Source organism: Montipora capricornis, chromosome 14, assembly GCF_036669925.1.
Source record: "Montipora capricornis isolate CH-2021 chromosome 14, ASM3666992v2, whole genome shotgun sequence".
Lineage (NCBI taxonomy): Eukaryota > Metazoa > Cnidaria > Anthozoa > Scleractinia > Acroporidae > Montipora > Montipora capricornis.
This window is the reverse complement of record NC_090896.1, coordinates 5,903,449-5,924,815: the sequence shown is the minus strand read 5'-3', so window position 1 is coordinate 5,924,815 and position 21,367 is coordinate 5,903,449. Positions and strand designations below refer to the sequence as shown.

Here is a 21,367-nt window from a genome sequence, read left to right as displayed (position 1 = left end):
AAGTTCATCTGTTTACATCCAAAGCCCGAGAATGACATCTTGTTTAGCTGTAGTTGCACCGTGTCATTGTTTTCCTTTGTTATGTCAGTTTTGTTTGTTTACTTTCTAACTCAAGCTCAGTTATTAATTAACCTAATTGTTGTCTATTTCATTTTATTTCTTGGTTTTCACAACGTAGTCTATCATGTCTGTCTGCTATTTAATATTATATATTAATATTAATACCTTGTATGAATGCTAGGTTAGGTGTGCGAACACTACTAACCCTGTGTAGTTTTGCTCGCACATCTCCACTCCACATTTCTGTGACATGTATTATTAATTTGTATTGTTTCATCTGTGGAAATAAAGAAACCTATGAACCTATGAGGACGAGTATCTTAAGAATAGAATGTACTAGCGACGACAAGCCCTTTTTGTTTTTGCTGTAAGTGCTATCACTGCTTCATGCAGAAAAATGACGAACCACTTGTTGATGTGCGTGAAAGACACAACAACAGTTGTTAAACATGTTGGCAAACTATTGGCGAGAATAGAGACAAGTTCTATTTGTCGCCAACAAATTGCCAACGTGTTTGCCGACTGTTTTTGTGCCGTTTACACACTCCAACTTGAGTTTGTCAAACTTGAGTTTGCAAACTCAAGTTTGCCGTGTGAAGATAATAAGATAGTAATGTGTATTGCATCTGGAGGTGTTGTAGAACTCCGCTTGTTCGTGGGTGGCGTGTAAGGCCGGTTTTTGTAACCAATCTTTGGCTCTTACGCTTAAAATTTGTAAATTTTCCTTGTTTGAAAGTGGAGGTACGCAAGATTTAATCAGTGATGCGGCAGCAAAATCTTGAGGCTTACATTAGTAAGCTTCAAACCTCACCAGAGTTTGAATCAACAACAGCACAACTCGCACCCTGCTTGGCAAATTTTCGCTTAGTTCACAACAAATCCGGATCCGTAAGAAAACTTTTTGTCTTTCCCTTGAATGATGTATTCTTCGACTCTTAAAAAAGCAATAGCAACAAAAAGAAAAACAAGAGCATTTTTCTTCATACAGATGACTTAATATGACGCAACTACGCCGGATCGAACGATGTAAGCTTACTAAAGTTATAAAATTTACCTCTTTACAATTTAGTCTTTAAGCTTAATTCCAACATTTCAGCCAAAACCGTAGCTCATCATATTTTAATACCGATGACCTTCTGGCACTTAAAGAAGAACCAGGAATATAATTTTCCGCACGTCGATCGTTCGTTTTCTCCTTTCCTCCTTCTGAGATACGGCGTGTGTATCCTAAAACGCCTCGATGTCATGTCTGGCCGCCAGTCGACCCAGGTCGGCCGCCATTTATGAATTCGGTGTATACGGTAGATGAAAAATAAATTTTGTTTTGCTTTTCATTTCATGTTGTTTTAAACCAACCAATGCAAGTTTATTTTTGTGCCTACGGGCTAGCCCGTAATGCACAATGTCATCGGGGTTGTCTGTCTGAGTGAGTGAGTGAGTCTGATGATGTCTGATATTTTCGAATTTCGAAACATTTTGTAAAATCTCATCGGTTGTCATCAAAGGCAACTTGCTCTCTGACACTTGCCGACGCGATGTGCATATTTTTGTCACGTCGAGATCTCTTACGCCAAAAAAATCATAATCATGATCAATTGACCATTTGTTTTGTTTTGCTGAAATTGAAAATATAAATTTCTCAGATGTCTGATATTTTCGAATTTCGACGGGAAAATCGGGAGGGAAGGCATCATGCAAATGAAGATGCCTGATGCTATCAAGCGACTTGCTCATAATTTGTTTTCTCTCTTTGTTCATGATCTCCCGTGATACAGAATTTTTTGACAAACGTATTAAACCTTGCGAATTACCAGTGCTCTTCCTGAGTGAAAAGATAAATAACAAATCCAAAGAAAGAAAGTCTGCGTTGACCTTGATTTTCTTTGCACACCTTACTACCTCTCGCCTTCCTCTCCAGTGAGCTTTCAGATTTATTTTTGAGCCATAAGATGGGGATATTTTCGAATTTCGAAATATTTTGTAATTTCTTCATCTTATGAACAACTTTATACTTTGACATGTGCCAATAGACGGGATATGCATATTTTTGGCATGTCGAGATCGAGGTGTTTAATGCCGAAATTTTGAAGAAATTTAAAGTATAAATTCGTGACGGGTAGAAGTAAATTTCATTTTAGATGAAAATTCTTTGTAGACTGAAAGTTGCTGAGACGGTAAAAGAACTTGAAATTTGAAATTTGATAATCTAATTTTGGTAGCTAACTAAAACTAAGACGAACTAACACCAGAAAGGTCAAAAGAATGTTTGTTTCGAAATGAGGCCAGTAGGTCTAATTAACATAAATACAAAAGAATGTAAAAGAGGACGCCATTTATGAAAGTGGTCTATAATTTGGCCCTGGTTCGACCTATTGGTTTCGCTGAGAACACTTTCATGTCGATTCATGGTTTTGATAAATTAGCCTGCAACGGTCAGAACCGTATACAATCAGCTGTCACTAAGTAATCACGAGCAATGACGCGGTGTGTGTCTTTTTCATTCATCCCCGGCATACGCGTGACGCGTCGCCACATAGCTTTGAGAAATTTGTTCTTTGTCGGATTTTTTCGTCTACTACTCGAAAAGACGTCATGGGAAAACAAAACAAACAAAAGAAAAGACTGACAGAGAAAGGTACTTGTAATGCTGTGCTGTGAAACTTTATACCAATTTTTAGCTGACTGATAGACTTATACGTGTCAAAGGAAAAACGGCATGAGGCCTCTTTCTTTTAACTTGCTTTATGAACTCGTATGATAGATTAATATGTACGAATATTTTTACTTGATATGTAGGCCTATGTTAGTGCATTGTATGACCCTCGTTTCTTTTCGACTGTTTCGTAAAAAATTTTGGTAAATTACGACATTTTTGGGCAAATAATTCACCGCACCCTCTCGCAAAAAATTGCCCGTACTCTTATGGATCAGCGGTTTCTTTTTTAAGCCGCATGGTAATTTTGCATACAGTACCTTGTTTCTTCGGTTCACAATGTGCAATAAGAGTACTGTTTAACAAAATTTGCAGTTGAAAGAATGGTGATTTGTAAAGAGCATTAAATTTGGTCCTTTTACCTTTTAATATGGCGTTCTTTGTTCTCACAGGTTCCCGAGGGCAGGAACATTGGACCAAAAATACTTCCCCGGAGGGGGGGCTCTGTTTCACAGACGACAAATTCCAATTCCCCGCTATGGCCCTGGTTTGGGGGGGGGGGGGAATTTTCTTTCACTGGTGTATAAGAACCACTTGTACTATAGGTCGACTTGTAGCAAGTCGGAAAAGCAAGTCTATGGACTGTACTGAACGTGGCGGCAAACATCGACAGACAAGTGATTGAATTTTTTTCTCAATAATCTTAATTGAACGCAATATGCAAGTTTTCTAAGTCGGCCGTGGCGAAAATATCGTATAGATCTGTATACATGGGCGCTGTATAAGCCTAGTTGTACAACGCTAAAAAGCGCCAACGCGTGAGAAACGCGCGGAGTCTCTCTCGATTTCTCAGTCATCTCAAACTCAAGGATCAGACGGACTTTTCATATTTTCTGGTTCTCCAGTTGTACTCCTGATAAGGCCTCGTTCACATTGAGGTCGCTTTTGGGAATTAGACCGATCTAAGATCGGTATAGCCGTTAAGGTAATTCCCTAGTATTGCACTGCGAATCCTGTTCTGCGCATAACACCGCGTAGGCCAAGTTCGTATTCAGGTATGGCTAAGAGGTTGTACCATCAATTTTCACAGCTCAATTACGTCAAAGCTGTGCTTCCTGTTCCTGCAAAAACAAAGCGTGAACCGATGGAACAAACTTGTCCTTGATAGATCAAGTCGCAATGATTAAATGACTAACTTGACCAAGTTATATCTCGCAAACGAGCTTGGTGACGTGCTTTTTTAATTGCACATTTCGAGTCACCATAATGTAGGGAACAGAAAAGTTTAAAGAAAATCTTACGACAACTTCTATTACTAAGGAATCACCTTAATCAGATTTTGAAATGAAGAACAAACAAGTTCACCTCTATACAGCTTTGACTGCACTGTGTCTCTAGAAATGAAAGTTTTACAAACGAGCGGTAACCGAATTTAGTTTTTTGCGCCTTGACAATGAGCCCAATAAAAAATAGAGAGAGAACGTAATACAATGTCCAAATACATGTTAAGAAACCGAGCTTTACTTCGTGATAGTCTGGAAGTGATTAGCGATTGGCGGTTTTGTTACTCTGGCCGAAGGCACGGCGGCCAGAGTTGAGTTTTCAGCCAGTTTTCGTTTCCACCGCTCGTTTCCACCACAAATCGGCAAAGCCTGCTGACCAACAGAATCGTGGGCTCTAAGAACGTGACGTATACGGGAAGAGCTGTTGCAACGTCGAAGAAGGTGTTCGGAGTGAATGCACTCTAAAAATATTGAGCGGTACAGGAACGAATCGGTCAGTGAATCGAAAATATGGTCAAGTTGCACGCAAAGTTCCAAAGTATGTCACTGGTGATCATGAGTTGAGATTATCTGTGAACGCAAAATGCGAATGTGATGAAAAAGTTTCGAAAGTGAAAAATATCAGAAGTATTACGGAAACCTATAACCATGCAAAAGTGTGAACTACTGCAACTGAGAAAAATAATGTTGATCGACGCAAGAACGAACATTATCTTGTTCTGACGCCATATTGAAAATCTAACCACGTGAGTTCCGTGGGAAAGCAAAAGAAGTATGTACCAGAATCCGCCTTATGATAATTTTTGTGTTTCTTGTAATTACTTGTTTTGAAATTTGGCGTAGGGAAACGTTAAAGATTGTACTTTGCAGTGGTGTCATTGTACAAGCAGGATATAAGTGTACTGTATACATGTACGATGTTCAGAAACGGTCTCTAATTCATTTGAAGATTTTATTTCGCTCCCTATGCTTGTTAAAAAGGGACAAAAAGTTAAGATGTGCTATTTACACAATACGAATGACATACATGTATCAAGTGCTTATACATGTACATCAAAACTGTTATACATACATCAAGACTGTTTTACATACATCAAAATTCGCCATATACATACCAAAGCTCATATTTACATGTTGAACGATGCTACACTTACCTGATATATTTACATCAAGATTCTTAGCAATATGTACATCAAGTTTCCAGAGAAATATACATCATGATTCGTGATACTTTCCATCGAGTTTTAAACACATCAAGATGCACATACACAGTATGACTTCTAACGTCCGTGTCTTATTGATCTATATCATTCGTGAAATATATGCATCAAGATTTGTGATATTATACATCGAGATTCGTGCACTTTTTACATGAGGACGAGAATACCGCTGGATTTAAAGAGCGAGGGGTGGGCAGCTCTAAAGGCCGGAATCCGAAAAGAGTAAACCGGAATCAGGAAACCGGAATTATCCACAAATCGCGAGAACTACAACAACTTGCCCACTCCTTGTACGCTCTGCTATAATTCCCACACTCAAGTATTTAACTCTGAGGGAATGTAAACTGTAAGAAGGATCTGACCTTGTTATTCTGGATATAAAGACGTGAACATGGTGATGGCATCATCAAGCTAAGGCAGTCCACATTACAATAAAGGGAACTTAAAACTTGTTTAAATCATTTTCTTTGCTTTTTCACCTGCCTTGGTACAAAAATGCCTCTTTTAAAGGAACAAGGCGCCAGGGAGGATGTGTTGCGTAAGTGATGGAGCGACGAAGCTGTCGATTATAGGTTTTTTTTTTTTTTTTTTTTTTTTTTTTTTGATCGATAACTTTTTATTATGATTCACACTACTTACAACACTGGTACATCTACTTACACAACTTACAAAAATTACACAATTAACAACTACTGAAATCCATTATACTACCATCAAAACTATTTAACAATTGAATTGCGTACGCACTACTTACAATACAATGCACTTACAATTACAGGTGCTACTTACAATAATACAATTGCAATACTTACTCTACAAAAACAATATGATTACTTTTTAAACTTGCAATACCAATTTATACACTGCTTACAAAATAATACGATTTCAGATGCTAATTATATTTATATTCTTACATTAAAAACAATGAGCAACAAAATAAAAGATACATGCATATTAAAAATAAATAAATAAATAAATAAATAACTTAATTAATTATATTGGAGTGAGTACCCATTTCTTTTCAAAGAAGTTGTTTTTGTTGATCTTTTTTTCAGTTTCATATTTAATCTTTAGTTTCGATTGCAGTCCTTGAATTTTAGGAAGTGTTTGGCTTCTTCTGCAGTCCCACAAAAATAATTTTCCAATTAATATGAAATAGTTTAATAAATTTGATAAAGGGCATTGTTTTGATAAAACTCCAAATAAAACGTTTTGCGCAGAAAGATGGATTGGCTGATTCGATAGAAGGTACCAGTACGATTCGAAATTAGTCCAGAACGTTTTGGAGTGAGGGCATTCATAGAAAAGGTGATATAAATTCTCAGGTTCATCATTACAAAAAGTACATGCATCATTAATTCTAAATCCAATTTTGCATAGTTTGCTGTTAGTGTAAAGAATAGAATTAATTACTTTGTATTGGAAAGCCTTAACATATGACTCAAGTGCAACCAAATGTGGTAACGAAAAGATTTCTTTAAATTGTTGGCTTGTGAAATTAAAATCACTCTTCAATTTACCGATAATATTAGGAGGTTGAGCTTTTCTTGAGACCAGAAGCAAATAATAATTTTTTGATTTTTTGTCTTTAATATCGAAAATTTTATTTCCAATTATAAGTGATGGGGATATGGTTAATCTATCTAGGCTGATTTCTTTTAAATGAGAAGGCACAGAATGACGAAGGCCCGCCCATTGCAGAAAATTGTTTTTGACAATTTTGTTTGAAAAATAGTTATAGGAGTCCATTGTATTTAAGTTAAAAAGAAGATCGTGTATGTAAATAATTCCCGATTTAAAATAATTTTTATAGTACACTGGCTTATTGTCTATTCGAATCTCTTTATTATTCCAAACAATTATTTTTGTCGATTATAGGTTGAGAAAGACTGAACATACAGTGAATATGAAAAATTTACATTTTTTATCGAAGAAAAGTTCTTTCGAGACGATTTTAAAACAAAATTGCAGCGTTGACACTGATTTAAAAAGTTTTTAAAAAGTAAAACGTTTGGATCACTTTGGTGATCGATAGATCGGTGTTCGATTGATCGATCGGACACCTCCCTGGCACAGAGAAAGATACTCTTACGCGTCTCTGTAACATCGATCGCAAACGGTTGGCGTTAGTCCTCCTAAACGTCGTAACATCACGACAGCACAGGAGAAAGCTTTAGAAAGCGTCGCTGAAGATCCCTCTGTCACAATCCTCCCAGCGGAAAAAGGCCGGTGTGTGGTAGTGATGAATACCAGTGATTATTCTGATAAGATCATGGAATTAACATTTACAAGACGAGAACACCTATAAAAGAATAACGGATGGACACAGAAATCCAACGGCTAGCACAGAGAAAGAGCTTAACAAACTGCTCCAGGAGATCCGTACTTTTTACAACTGAGCATGCATAGTTCCGACGAGGAGCATCTTCACAACAAACAGTACTACCGTTTACGTAGTACAGATTGCACACAAGCGTCTTTCTACGGCTTACCAAAAATCCACAAGCCTGATGTCCCGCTCAGACCCATAACTAGCTCTATTGGCTCTTCAACATATGAGCTTTTCAAACATCTCGTGGCGGTCACCTCACCCCTCCAGAATAACAGGTATTCTGTTAAAAACATTAGAGTTTTCGCCGTAAGAATACGGGAACAAACTCTAGAACCGGACGAGATTTTCGTGTCTTTCGATGTCGTATCACTGTTTACCTGCATTCGGCCCACCCACTTGGCTTTGAGAATAACAAGTGAACGACTTCATGAGGATTCTACACTCTGTGCAAGAACAAACTTGTCTTCTGACAAGGTAATGCAACTATTGGAGTTCGTGCTTAATAACGTCTACTCAACTTTCCAAGGCACCCATTACCAACAAGTTTTCGGGTGCCCTATGGGCTCTCCCATGAGTGTAGCCTGCGAACGCAAACGTATTTCCGGCGGTCATTTCTCTCCCACGAAAGAAACGACCGCAGGATATACGTCTGCGTTCGCAGGCTACCATGAGTGTCATTCTAGAGAATTTAGTTATGGAGCACATCGAAGAGAGGGCACTCGTAACCGCCCCTCACCCACCTAAATGGTGGTACCAGTACGTCGACGATGGCCAAGCCTGTATCCATAAGTAATTCATGGAAGAGTTCCATGCCCACCTGAATTCGATTGACCCACACGTCCAATTCACCGGCGAGGTTGAGCAAGAAGGCGCTATCTCTTTTCTGGACACAAAAACCACTAGACGGACCGATGGTTCGATCGTTGTTACTGTATACCGTAAGCCCACAAATACAGACAAATACCTAGATTTCGACTCGCATCATCATATTCAAAACAAACGCGCCGTTGCACGGACTTTGTTAGATTGAGCCACCTCTATTCCGTCCACAGACAAAGAAAAGAGCGCCGAAGTTCAGCGTGTAACCGCAGCGCTTAAAGTCAATGGCTATCCGGTACGGTTCATTGACAGTTGTAAATCCCGTAAACCACGCGAAAGACAGGGGACCAGGCAGTCACGCGTAATTTGGTCGTACTTCCTTACGCTAAAGGCGCCTCTGAGAAAATTACAAGAGTGCTAAACCAACACAACATCAAAGTGGCGCACAAACCCGTCCGCATCGTCGGCTCTTTTTTCAGAAGACCGAAAGATCAACAAAAGAAAGAGGACACAAGGAGCACTGTTTACAAGATCGAATGCAACGATTGCGCTGTAGTGCCGTACATCGGCCAAACGTCACGCGCCTTAATGACCAGAACTAAAGAACATTCTAAAGGCGCCGCGTGTTTTGACAAAAACCCTCAACTGGCAACGTTCCCAAAAAACTGGCCACAGCTTTGATTTTGAAAACGTGTCAATTCTTTACATCTGTACCCCAATGGAACCAGCGGTTGTTTTGGGAAGCGTGGTATTCTAATAAGGAAGAGAACTCAATCAACGAGCAAGTTGAGTTTCCACGTGTGTACCTCAATCTCAAGAATTTTTAGAACATTTTTTGGCACACGCGTTATGCATATGTGTCATCTACTTGCCTATTTTACCATCGTTAGTCATATTTGCATATATATGTAACTGATGAAGATCACCGAAGTGATCGAAACATTTTACTTTTTAAAAACTTTTAAATCAGTGTCTACGCTGCAATTTTGTTTTAAAAACGTCGGGCCGTTTTTTTTTTCAGGATTACCCAAATGTAATCCGTTTCAATCTTGTCTGATGATTTGTGTCCATCCATGCTTCTCTTTCCTTTTGCTGCATTTCTTTTATGTTTTTCAACAGTTTTAAGTTGTTATTGCATTGTTTCGTTCTACTTTTTGGGCATTTTGGGTGTCATGAAATTACATCATTCGGAAGTCCAAGGTATGTTCAAACTGCGAAAACACGGTGGAAAAACCTTTTAACTCAAGCCGAACATATCATCAGTTGTCGACCTTGAAGCGCAATATTCATCTGCCTTTCGGCAGAATCTTCAAAACTTGCTTGTTTCCTGGCCTATTCAATGCCAGTGGGACGTCTCGAAAGAACTTTTCTTCGATAAACAATGTAAATCTTTCATATTCACTTTATGTTCAGTCTTTCTCAACCTATAATCGACAGCTTCGTCGCTCCATCACTTACGCAACACATCCTCCCTGGCGCCTTGTTCCTTTAAAAGAGGCATTTTCGTACCAAGGCAGATGAAAAAGCAATAAAAATGAATTAAACAAGTTTTAAGTTCCCTTTATTGTAATGTGGACTGCCTTAGCTTGATGATGCCATCACCATGTTCACGTCTTTATATCCAGAATAACAAGGTCAGATCCTTCTTACAGTTTACATTCCCTCAGAGTTAAATACTTGAGTGTGGGAATTATAGCAGAGCGTACAAGGAGTGGGCAAGTTGTTGTATTTCTCGCGATTTGTGGATAATTCCGGTTTCCTGATTCTGGTTTATTGATTCCGGATTCGGGCCTTTAGGGCTGCCCACCCCTCGCTCTTTAAATCCAGCGGTATTCTGGTCTTCGTGTAAAAATTGCACGAATCTCCATGTATATATCACAAATCTTGATGCATACAGATATCACGAATGATGTAGATCAATAAGACACGGACGTTAGAAGTCATACTGTGTATGTTATCACGCATCTTGATGTGTTTAAAACTCGATGGAAAGTATCACGAATCATGATGTATATTTCTCTGGAAACTTGATGTACATATTGCTAAAGAATCTTGATGTAAATATATCAGATAATCTTGATGTAAGTGTAGCATCGTTTTAATTCAACATGTAAATATGAGCTTTGATATGTATATGGCGAATTTTGATGTATGTAAAACAGTCTTGATGTATGTATAACAGTTTTGATGTACATGTATAAGCACTTGATATATGTATGTCATTCTTATTGTGTAAATAGCACATCTTAATGTTTTGTCCCTTTTTAACAAGCATAGCTCCCAGAAGTGAAACGGATACCTTCAGGTGTACAAAATCATTAAACGGCACCAATAAAGTTAATCAGGTCTTGTTATGAGATGTTTGTTTACGCCAACAATAACAATTTATTCTAACGCCGTGTCCAGACGGGATTGTGAACCAAGTGGAATACCAGTGAAAAAGCTTAAGCGGCTGTCGAAGATTAGAATCGGAGGCTGAAAGCGTTTGTCTCTTTTGAAATCATCGGAAAAAATACACCAGTATCATCTAAAATTCATCGCTATGTTAAATTTAAATCGAACTGGCATCGAAGAAGTTTTAAAGAGATGCAGAAAGTTAAAAATTATTCTTTGTTTATATGTGTTTGCCTTCGTCACTTTTCAGGAGTCATAACCATAGAGTTAATTATTGTAAGGTTAAACTAAAAGTTTCAATGTAGAGGAGAACCCTGGTCGCATTGTGGACCCCATTAAAACTGTAAGAGCACCTTACAGCCAAGGCAACGTTACAGTATTTGGTCAAAGTGTTGGACAACAGCGTGTTGTGAAGAGTTGAGTTCTTTAATTTACCACAACAATGTGGGGATAAACTGTCCTAATGATGTAATACAAATCACGGATGTTGGTAATCAATTATAAGGTTGTCGCAGTCAGCTGGTAGGTCTTTTTTAATGTTGGCAGAGTTAACAACAATGTTAAGTGTGTTTGATACTACCTACCAGGTTTCTTACAGTGAGAACTACACTGGAAATGTTCATAGTAATAGTGCAATTGAGGGATACCCTTACTGTATGTCTTTGTTTGGAGTTTTTGAATCGCTTATGGATCAAAACTATACCTCATTCGTTTTAGCAGTAGGATGCATTGCTGCTGGAATCTATTGTAATAAATTATGGTACTTTCAAAATAATTTGATTTTCATGGTATAGATGTGTGTTAACAGTCACCCTCAAGGGACATCTGTCCTTTTAGAAGTACCATCTATAAGAATTATATTCAAAGTTTGTATCAGACCAGTGATGTATTTGAGGTAACAGGAGTAAAAATTGCTAAAATTAATCTTGATATTGCTGGAAACAACACCTTTGTCCTTGTAAGCAGTGTTTTGCACTGGCACTATATTCATTGTGTTACTCCATCAACAAGCCTGCAGTTACTGGGATTCTAATACATTAGCTGCTATTGTGAACATTGGGACTAAGTTCTACCATGACTTATGTATAAACAGGCATCTTACAATCAATTATTTACCAAAATATGTCACCATTTGTGGAGTAAAGGTGAAAGTGAATCTTCTTGCCAAAAATACAGGGGTGATGATCTGTGATTCAACCTTCCCCCATATACATTTCCAGGATAATTGTATAAAATATATTAGTAAATGTTCGACCTATAATATACATTTGCTCGCAAAAATGACTTCCTGTTTCTTCTGTAGTGTCAGTATTCCAATGTTAACAAACATTTGTGAGGCTGTCAAAATAAAATTTGAATACATAATTTATTATGAACTTTTACCTTCAAGGTATTGCAAGTTCTTTTTCCTTTAATCCTCTTTAATTTCTATGTTTCATTAGGGTTTCGTTGACTTGAAGTTCTTACTTATTTACTTAAAACCAACCTTTTACAAAAAGAAAATAAAACACTAGCAAAGATGATTCAACTTCATCCTAGCATTTCTTAAAAAGAACGTATAAACATAGGAATCGGCCAGGGGATAGGCCGAATGTGGCCTCTTGTTTCAATTCAAATGCTGTTTTGATGTTCCGAAAGAATTTGCAAACATGTTTCGACGGACCTCCGTCATCTTCGGTGTAACGATAAACTGAATAACATTTTGGGCTTGAATTTATAGAGCAATAACCTACACTATAGGTAGCAATGCTGTGTAAAACTATGACACCCGACACGAACTTTGAAGGCTGCTTTCTTGCAAATCACAGCTCGATTTTCGCTGGTAATGACTGTACCGGCTTATTCCGATGCTATATTACGCAGCAATCAAATATATATACGTGAACATTTAGGAATGATCGAACCTCGGGGAGCCCTGAAATTGGGAAAGAAATCCCTACCTCAAAGACGCCAAATATATGATCATTGGATTTTACATTTTCTCAGGTACGAAAAGAAGTAATCACATATTATTATATCATAAACTCTGAAAGAAATGTAATACATTCAATCCCGTAATTTGTAAATAGAAAAAGAAAACCAGCTTGTTATGCCGCTTTCAATATAGCACGATTCGAACCCGAAAACGAAATGCAAAGGAAAGGATTAAAACAGAAAAAAAATGGAACCAGCCCTTTTGGGAATCCGGAATCCGGAATCTACAGTATGGAATCCAGAATCCAAGACTATCGTGGATTCCCTTACTTTGGGCGAAATATGCCTCTTCTTCAATTTGACTGTGGAGCCGCGGAGCCACTGCAGCCAACCCTCTACAAAAGTGGCCCTGTATTCTGTAGTTTTGCGAAGCCTTATTTTGTACTGTTATGCTTGTTAATCTGTGGCTGCTTCTTACGGGACAGCTGCAATTTTGCAAATAATTAAACCCGAATTCTGTTCTTCTTCCGATCTCCTCACAAGCCTCCATGTTTCTTTCGACATTTAAACCAATCAGAGTTCATGCCACAAAATGCACAAATCAGCGGTCTTTTTAGTTCACGGTGTGCAGGGTCTTCTCTCGACCCGCCGCCATGTTGAAAGCCGAGAAGACCCTGGGAATGAGGTTCCGGAAAAGCGATACGGATGCTATATTTACACTTCGGAGCTGAAACTTGCTATGTGATTGGTTTAGAACATAAACAAACCACAGCCGAAATCACGAAGGCCTACGAACAAGATGAGAATTTTACAAAATTTTCCGAGCGTCCGAAAATTTGCGGATGTGGAGGTTGTGGCATGTGCTAAAACCAGGAACACCGGAACAACACAGAACACCCAAAATAATAAAGACCAACAAAAAATAAATTATTTTAATACAGTTTAAAAAGGGCTTTGGTTTTCTGCTCACCAGAACGTCGTTGAGTGAATTACAATCAAGTCATTTACAAATGCAATTCGGCTGTGATCACCTCAATCCCTGTTGACTTTTTTCTCTGTCAGGTAACGACTCAGACGAGAAGCTTTCTCAGAGCGTGTAAGTTTTTGGTTTAATTTACAAACGTTTTACTCGCATAAAGAATTTTTTTCTCTTTTTTATTTACTTTTGTTACACTAAAGTTGAAGTAAAACAAATTGGCCCTCACCGTTCCATCATCGACATTATTAATTTCGATCACTTCTGCCTTGCAGAATCTATAAATAAAAGTGATCTTTTGATAAGCTTATTGAACAGCTTTCTCTAAACTTACGAATGAGACGTACAATTAAAGTGAAAAACGCGTTTTAAAAAAACGCTAACTTTCGGGATAAGTGATATCCGAGTACTTTAACACGGGTATTGGTGCTTTCATTTCTCCACGCTTAAAGCTTGGCAATCTGTCATAGGAAACTTGCACGCTTTGAGAAAGCTCCTCGTCTGAGTTGTTACCTGACAGACAAAAAAATCACCAAGGATTGAGTTGATCACAGCCGGATTGCATTTGTAAATGACTTGATTGTAATTCACTCAACGCTCTCCATGTTGGGAGGCACTATCAAGACGGCGATCTGTAACTACGTTCTGGTCAGCAGAAAACCAAAGCCCTTTTTAATTATATTTTTAATAATTTATTTTTTGTTGTTCTTTATTATTTTGGGTGTTCCGTGATGTTCCGGTGTTCCTGGTTTTAGCAGGAAGAATTAAGTTCGTTGTGGGTGGAACCTCGATCAGTTGTCGAAATGTCTTTTTTTTACCACTGTATTTTGTTTTGAGTTGGTGCTCTATGCGTTGTTCAATCGTCAACCAACCCGTTGCTTTGTCGGGAAATACTGCTGCCAATCTAAAGACAGCTACTCAGCATTGTAACAAAATTTACTTTACGCTGGATCATCGACTGAAAAGATCGAAGCTATGCTGAAACAAATGAAGAAGCAACTCATTCAAATACAAAGTAATATCGACACACTGAAAGGCGCTAACAACATGTGTACTCTTGAAGGTATGGGTAAGCTTGGCGTGATGGAGAATCAACTGTCCCTCAAAAATGTGCTTTATCAGTTGCACTCAAGCAAACGTTAATGCGCGAAAAAACCGTCAAATTAGTGATGAGTTACTTAGTCGCCCGGCCTTAGCCGCCGAGAACTTTGAGTTCCCGAGCCGAAGAAATTCGTAACTGCAGAAAGTCAGGTGAGTGGAGGAAATCGCAACAATGCGCAAGAGAAGGACAGTGAGAAAACTTTTCGGCTCCCACTCGTAAGTTAAGTTACCTGACACGTAAACAACCATTTGTCTTGCCCGTTTTCGGCCCATTTTCTACAACACGTTCAATCAATAAAAGATTGATTGAACGTGTTGTAGAAAATGAGCCGAAAACGGGTTAGTCGAGTAGGTGTTAGAACACGTGAGAGGGGTTAGAACACGTTGGTGGAAATATATTTCTTTTTCTTACAGTTTTAATAGAATTTTCAATTCCTTTTTAATTGTTCAAACAGTCGGGAGGAACTGTGCTGAGCTGTACAAATCTGGTGAAAGGAACAGTGGTGTTTATACAATTGATCCTGATGGTTCAGGGGCCTTTGATGTGTTTTGTGACCAGACAACAGCTGGTGGGGGATGGACGGTGTTCCAAAAGAGACTGGACGGATCAGTTGACTTTTACCGCGGCTGGTCTGACTACGAAATAGGCTTTGGTAACCTACGTGGCGAGTATTGGCTGGGATTGGACAAGATCCATCGTCTGACCAAATTGGTGACCAATACGCTTCGAGTTGAGTTGGAAGACACAGAATGCAAAACTGCCTATGCTGCCTATGACATGTTTGCAGTGAGTAGCGAGAAGACCAACTACCAGTTGAGCCTTGGAACTTACTCGGGTATGTAATTTTCCAAACGTGTATCACAATCAAGATTCTACGATATACATAGCAATACCGGTTCCATATCATAAAATAGAGACAGCCAGAGCAGTGTTTTTCTATGCTAATTGACACTCTTCTCTTTAATTTTTTGGTTAGTTCATTGTTGCATGCGCTTGTGTAAAATAATTGAAGGGAGCAAGATCATCACAGTTTTGAAAGCAACTACTCAGAAAAATCCAGGCTTTATTCAAGGAAATTTATTCAAGGAAATTTACTTTGCTCAGGGACGGATCCAGAAATTCCAGAAAGAGGGGGCCGAAGAAATTTCTGTAAAGTTAAATAGATCACTTCAATGGACGTGTAGTTAAAGTAAATTTCTACTTAAAGCAAAGACTAAATCTCTAAGTTTGTTACTCGCTGAGTTAAGATACATGTACAGTTGAAGCCGCTACATTGATTGCTTAATATTTTCTTCGTTCATTTTGCTTTTTGACTAAAACTCAAGTAGGCGGTTTGCAGAACCGAATAACCTGGATTCTGTCGCGCAGTGCGGCCATCTGCGGAGATAAAATGTGGCTAAATAGATCGAAAATTGCGTATATTGTAAATCGCGTAGAAATTTTCTTATGATCAGGAAGGCAATAAAATGTAACCTACAGTTACTACTCACCTGGTTTACGAGTGTCAATGGGATCGTTCCTTTGAAAACCGCTGCTTTCCTTTCTCTATTTCTTTAATTAATTAATTGACTAATTAATTAATTAATTAATCAAGGTGGTATGATACCTCAGTTAAAAGTCAAAAAATCTTTGCATTGCTTCAATTATTTTTATTAGAGTTTTAGCAGAAAACACTCAGTGAGAAAAGTTATTTTGGCAATATTTTTGGCATCATTTGTTGTCATAGCAACATGACCATGCCCTAAAACCCCTCATTTTTCAGGTTTCAAACCAACAGCAATAACTATAATTTGACTCAAATGTGTCTTCCCAAGGTTGGGTTTCTTGGCTTTATATTTCTTTTAGTTTCATTGCACAGAAGCATTATTCATAATTGTGTACAGAAAATTCCATGAAATTATCTTAAATGCGTTTTGAACTAGACATGTTGAGGTACTCGCATTTTCATCAAAATTCATTTTGCGAGAAAAAAGGCCTTTCAAAATAAGTTAATTGGTCCGCAAGTCTCTCGTCATCCTTTGAGCAAAGAAAGTTTGTCAAAATGCACCAGCAGCATAGAAAACACCCTCTGGTTACTGGTTCTTGCTTTTCTTTTACTTTTTTAGTTCCCTTAGGACCTTTCTCCTCTTTTTCCTTTTGTTTTTGTACTCTGCGCTACGAATGCGATCCAAGCGAAGGCATCTGCACCCTTGCTCAGTGCATTTCCCCAGGTTGATTTTGAATCCTCTTAAGCAAGAGCAAAACAATTCTAACTCCAATGTTGAAGTGGCTGATGGCATCAAACAACCCAAATTCTAACATTTCCATTACAGAATAATTGACACGACAATGACACAATCATTCAGGGAAGTGTACCCTGTTTTCGCCAGGTACCATCACTGGAAATACCACAGTTTACAATATCATTTTCATTGGCTCCCTGGGCATCCCTGATCTCTTTTTCAGCACTGGACATGTTGACGTTCTTGGCAATAATTTTCATATGTTTTCCACTGTTCCTACATTTTTCTGATATGCCCTTGCTGTTGGGGTGCAGGCATATTCATCAAAGTGCAGAATTTTTTAGCTCTACTGTAACCTTTTCCTATAGACCACATGGAATACACTAGACGTCTGTTCACCTCATTGCTTAAGGTTTCGCTTTTTGGATGTAAAAAAGTCATGTTTCCAGCCGCAGTTTTCGCAAACGTGTCTGAGACTTGAAGCACATCCCTTCCTTTGGAAAAAGTTATCTGACAGCCCGAAACTGAAGTCGCCATTATGCAGTCAGTACAGTGTACGTAGATCTTGTGAACGGATTTTTACCCTAAAAAGGTCACCTAGAATTTTCGGGAGTCTTTTTTCTGGCTGAAATTTTCGAAAAGGTAAGTTTTGATCCCTATAATTTTTGGATCACTAGACTTTCAGCTTGGAAATCCGAACAGATCAAAAACTTTTAGGGGATAAAAATATGCCTATATCTACCGTTTAAATACTAAAATACGTTTAACAATGCTATGTTTAAGTGGTTTTAAACTGTATTCCCGTTGGGTGCCCCTGTTTCGTGACACCGATGTCAGAGGCCCTGCCAGGGGAAGGAGGGGGGGCCCGAGTCGCTTGTCTGAATTTTAAAATCACTCGTGTCGGGGTTTAATCGGCTCATTCTCGGCCTTGACGTCACTGTCGGAATTTTGCTGGGAAAGGATGTCTTTTGTCGGAATTTCATTTTATGTGCTGTCGCTACTTATTGGGCCATGTCGCTTGTCGGAATTTACCCTGTCAGGGCCTCATGTCATTGTTTCAGATTCTCTTTCGCTCGTTTCATATACTGATTTCCCGAAAACCTTCTTTTAGGACGCCTGGCTGAGCGAAACTTAGGCATGGATAGTTATTAAACAGGAAAGAAAGCCGAGAAACATGTGAATTTTGCAGATCCAACATCTAGGATTTTCGCAGCGTAAAGAAAATTATCAAAATTCATCATGCCTGCAGGCTCGCTCAATCATCCAACCATAAATATATACGTATATGCAACAGGAAGAGTCCTTTGTCACGAAGGGCCTTTTTTCCGGACGAAAACAAGCTTTTGGAGGTCGTTTTTCAGCTCTAAACAAGACCCGTTGACCCTAGCAACCAGCCATGTGGCCTTAGAAAACAGCAAATCATCACAAAAATACAAATTTTTCCCAAAAAGTTTCATTGTGGCGTTGATCTCAACTTAATAATACTTTAAAGCCACTATAAAAAATTGTGAAAGTCATCGAAAATTTGGCCATTTTTAAGGTATTATACCTAAAAAACCTAGCTTTACTGGTACAACTTTCCAAATCTTTTACGGTGGTTATTCGGTTTGATAAAATCAATTTCCAACTGTATGTATGACACACTGTAGAACAGTCATTCGTCTCCAGCCTCCTTCATCTTTTTACGGAATAAAATGCGACGCCCGTAACATCTTTCAGTTTGTCGGTTTGAAGCTACAATAATTTAGAAGGGCCGTTGATTCGAACGACGTTCGAGATATTTTCGTATTAACAATGCTTATTAAAGAAAATATATTTAAGTAACAAAGCTCGAAGTACCATCCGACACACGTTTACAAAAAAAAAAAAAAAAAAAAGCCTGGGCAAAAGAGGGGGGGGGGGGGGGGCACTGGGCTCACCCCTAAATCCGCCCTTGGACTGCTACACTTTCTGTTCTGGCATTAAAATATCTAGCCAAAAAGGTGCAGGCTGATTTGCAAGTAATTGAAATAGGCGTACATTTAGCAGCTTAAGTAGCGTCTAGTTAACGTCCTTGTGTATCGGTTTCTAATCACCCTGAATAAGGCCGTTTTGTGCGGCCGAAATATAGGTGTAGATTAAAGCTGTGTATCTTCATTTGTGGTCTATTATACATAACGATTTCATAGTACTGGTAGAACAGTTAAAAGAACAACACTCATATAATCTCCCGGATTCTTCAAACCTTACAACCACTATCGCATTCCATTTTGTTCCGACTTCGTTCAACCTCTTAAAAAGGAACTTATCATTTGAATAGGAAATTTCTAGAATCAAGCGATTCTGTTTAGAAAATACCTCCTAATGAGAGCCGCGAGAAGGAGATTGATTGGTTATCCGTTATTACATGTACCTTTACAATATACTTAATGTTTTCAGGAACTGCTGGTGATTCGTTATCTTACCACCGTGGTGCTTCCTTTTCTACCAAGGACAAGGATAATGATCAGGATTCGGGAAACTGTGCAGCAACGTATAAAGGTGCTTGGTGGTATAGGAAGTGCCACAGCTCAAACCTAAACGGTGGTTATCACCATGGCAATCACTCTTCATATGCAGATGGAGTCAACTGGAAATCTTGGAAAGGATACAACTATTCCGCTAAAAGAGCTGAAATGAAGATCAGACCAGTTGGTTTCTAAAAGATTGAGACATCAGTCTCTGATTTTCTGGCACATGTGAAGCCATCATAAGTTTGTGATCTAGTTGTTTGACAGAAATAAAAGTAAACAAAAAGTTGACATTGTTTGAGATCACTAAGTTTCAATCCCAAAAATAATCCCCTCTCAAAAGGGAGGCGCAAAGACCCAATGAAAATTCTTCCCTTTTTGCTCCCGTCAAGAGAATAAATCATTAACCCCTAAATTAAGACCATGAATATTTTAACTGTCTTCACCTTGCTATGCTTTACCGACAATTATAATAAATTCGAACGTCACCTAAGAGAGCACTTTTTCCGTGCTATATTTTTTCTTCTACTTTAATTATACCATATACCAGCACCATAAAAATGTGTTGGTAATCAACTGAAGGGAAAGCTTCCACTCTATATCCTTCTTTCATTGTATAAAGAAGAAACCTTTCCCTAGCCACTCTGCATTCATTTTGCCCATTAGTATCGGTACGGTCCTCAAGCTCGTTATATGCTTGGTGGTTCATGACTTAGCGTGCGCATATCTACTTTCACAATCCCTGAACAAAGTTTGGATATCATGTGAGAAGCACAACAGTTGATCAAAACACAGCCCGAAACAACTCCAGTATATTGAGTAATACAATGTAGAAGCAAAACACTGATATAAATTGTTAGTTAATTTTCTGCAAGGAAGCAAAAGGTCTAAAAGATTGATATTTCCACTATACTCGTTGGCAATGCTGACATAGTTGCTTCATCTCATGTCAGAAACTTAGGAGCCCAGTTCGAAGAAAGATTTTCTATGGAGACTCATATTACGAAGACTAGTGGCGCAACATTTTAGCATCACAATATTGGGCGAATTTGGAAACACATTCACAAGATACTGCAGAAACTCTTATTCATGCCTTCGTGACCAGCAAGACAAATTTAAACAACACTTAAAAACATATTTTTGTTGTTTAGCTTTTAAATAATATTTCCGACATATCATTCTGATATGTCTGATTTTTAAATATAATTTATATTTTATATACGGCATATATAATTATTTATGGAATATTTGAGGAATAATTAATTGATTTAGCAATCGATTTTTAATGTAATCATGTATAAAATTATGTTATAGTGTTTATTTGGTTTTGTTTATTGTTTTGCGCATTTGATCTGTTTTCCGGAAAGTCGTTAGTGTACATTTTCCGTGAGAGGTCACATATTTTAACAACATAATCAAGTATACTGTGACGGTAGCAAGAATGGTTCTTATTTTCACCGCCTTCAAATAATTTTGGTTGATATCAGTAGTGGAGTAGACCATAGATTTATTTTACACGTAGACGTCCATGGGTTAGTCCAAGCAGTCAGGGTCAGTCTTTTAATTAAAATGCTTGAGTCAGCACGTAAAATCCTTGTAAGCTAGACTCATACCAAACTTTAAAGTGTACATGTATGCAACAGAAGTTTCTTTATTCACTCAATCGAAACTTTCTTAGCCTGCGGAACCCAGACATATTTCCGGAGGTCGTTTCTGTCCCCCGAAAAACAACGTCGAACTCGAGTGCAAAACGATTTCTAAGACGCAACTAGCTTTGTTTTTTTTTTTTGGCCAATCACATTGCATGAGAGAAGAGAGACTCGGGTGATCTCCACGCAATTTGTGTAATCGTTGTCACTAGCGAACCATTAGGGAGCTTAAGCAACGACAACGGCGACGGCAA

The 21,367-nt window shown here is 38.3% G+C and overlaps 1 protein-coding gene across 2 annotated transcripts in view; it reads left to right on the top strand.

Moving 5' to 3' along the window:
- LOC138033485 (microfibril-associated glycoprotein 4-like) overlaps window positions 1-19,755 on the top strand; it is a 41,716-nt gene extending 21,961 nt beyond the window's left edge. For both annotated transcript variants that reach the window (XM_068881228.1, XM_068881227.1), the window contains exons 6-7: window positions 15,208-15,588; window positions 19,394-19,755. In XM_068881228.1, the coding sequence (XP_068737329.1) occupies window positions 15,208-15,588; window positions 19,394-19,656 (644 nt within the window). In that variant the 3' untranslated portion in view covers window positions 19,657-19,755. The remainder of the gene's footprint in view (window positions 1-15,207; window positions 15,589-19,393) is intronic.
- The last annotated feature ends 1,612 nt before the right edge of the window (window positions 19,756-21,367 follow it).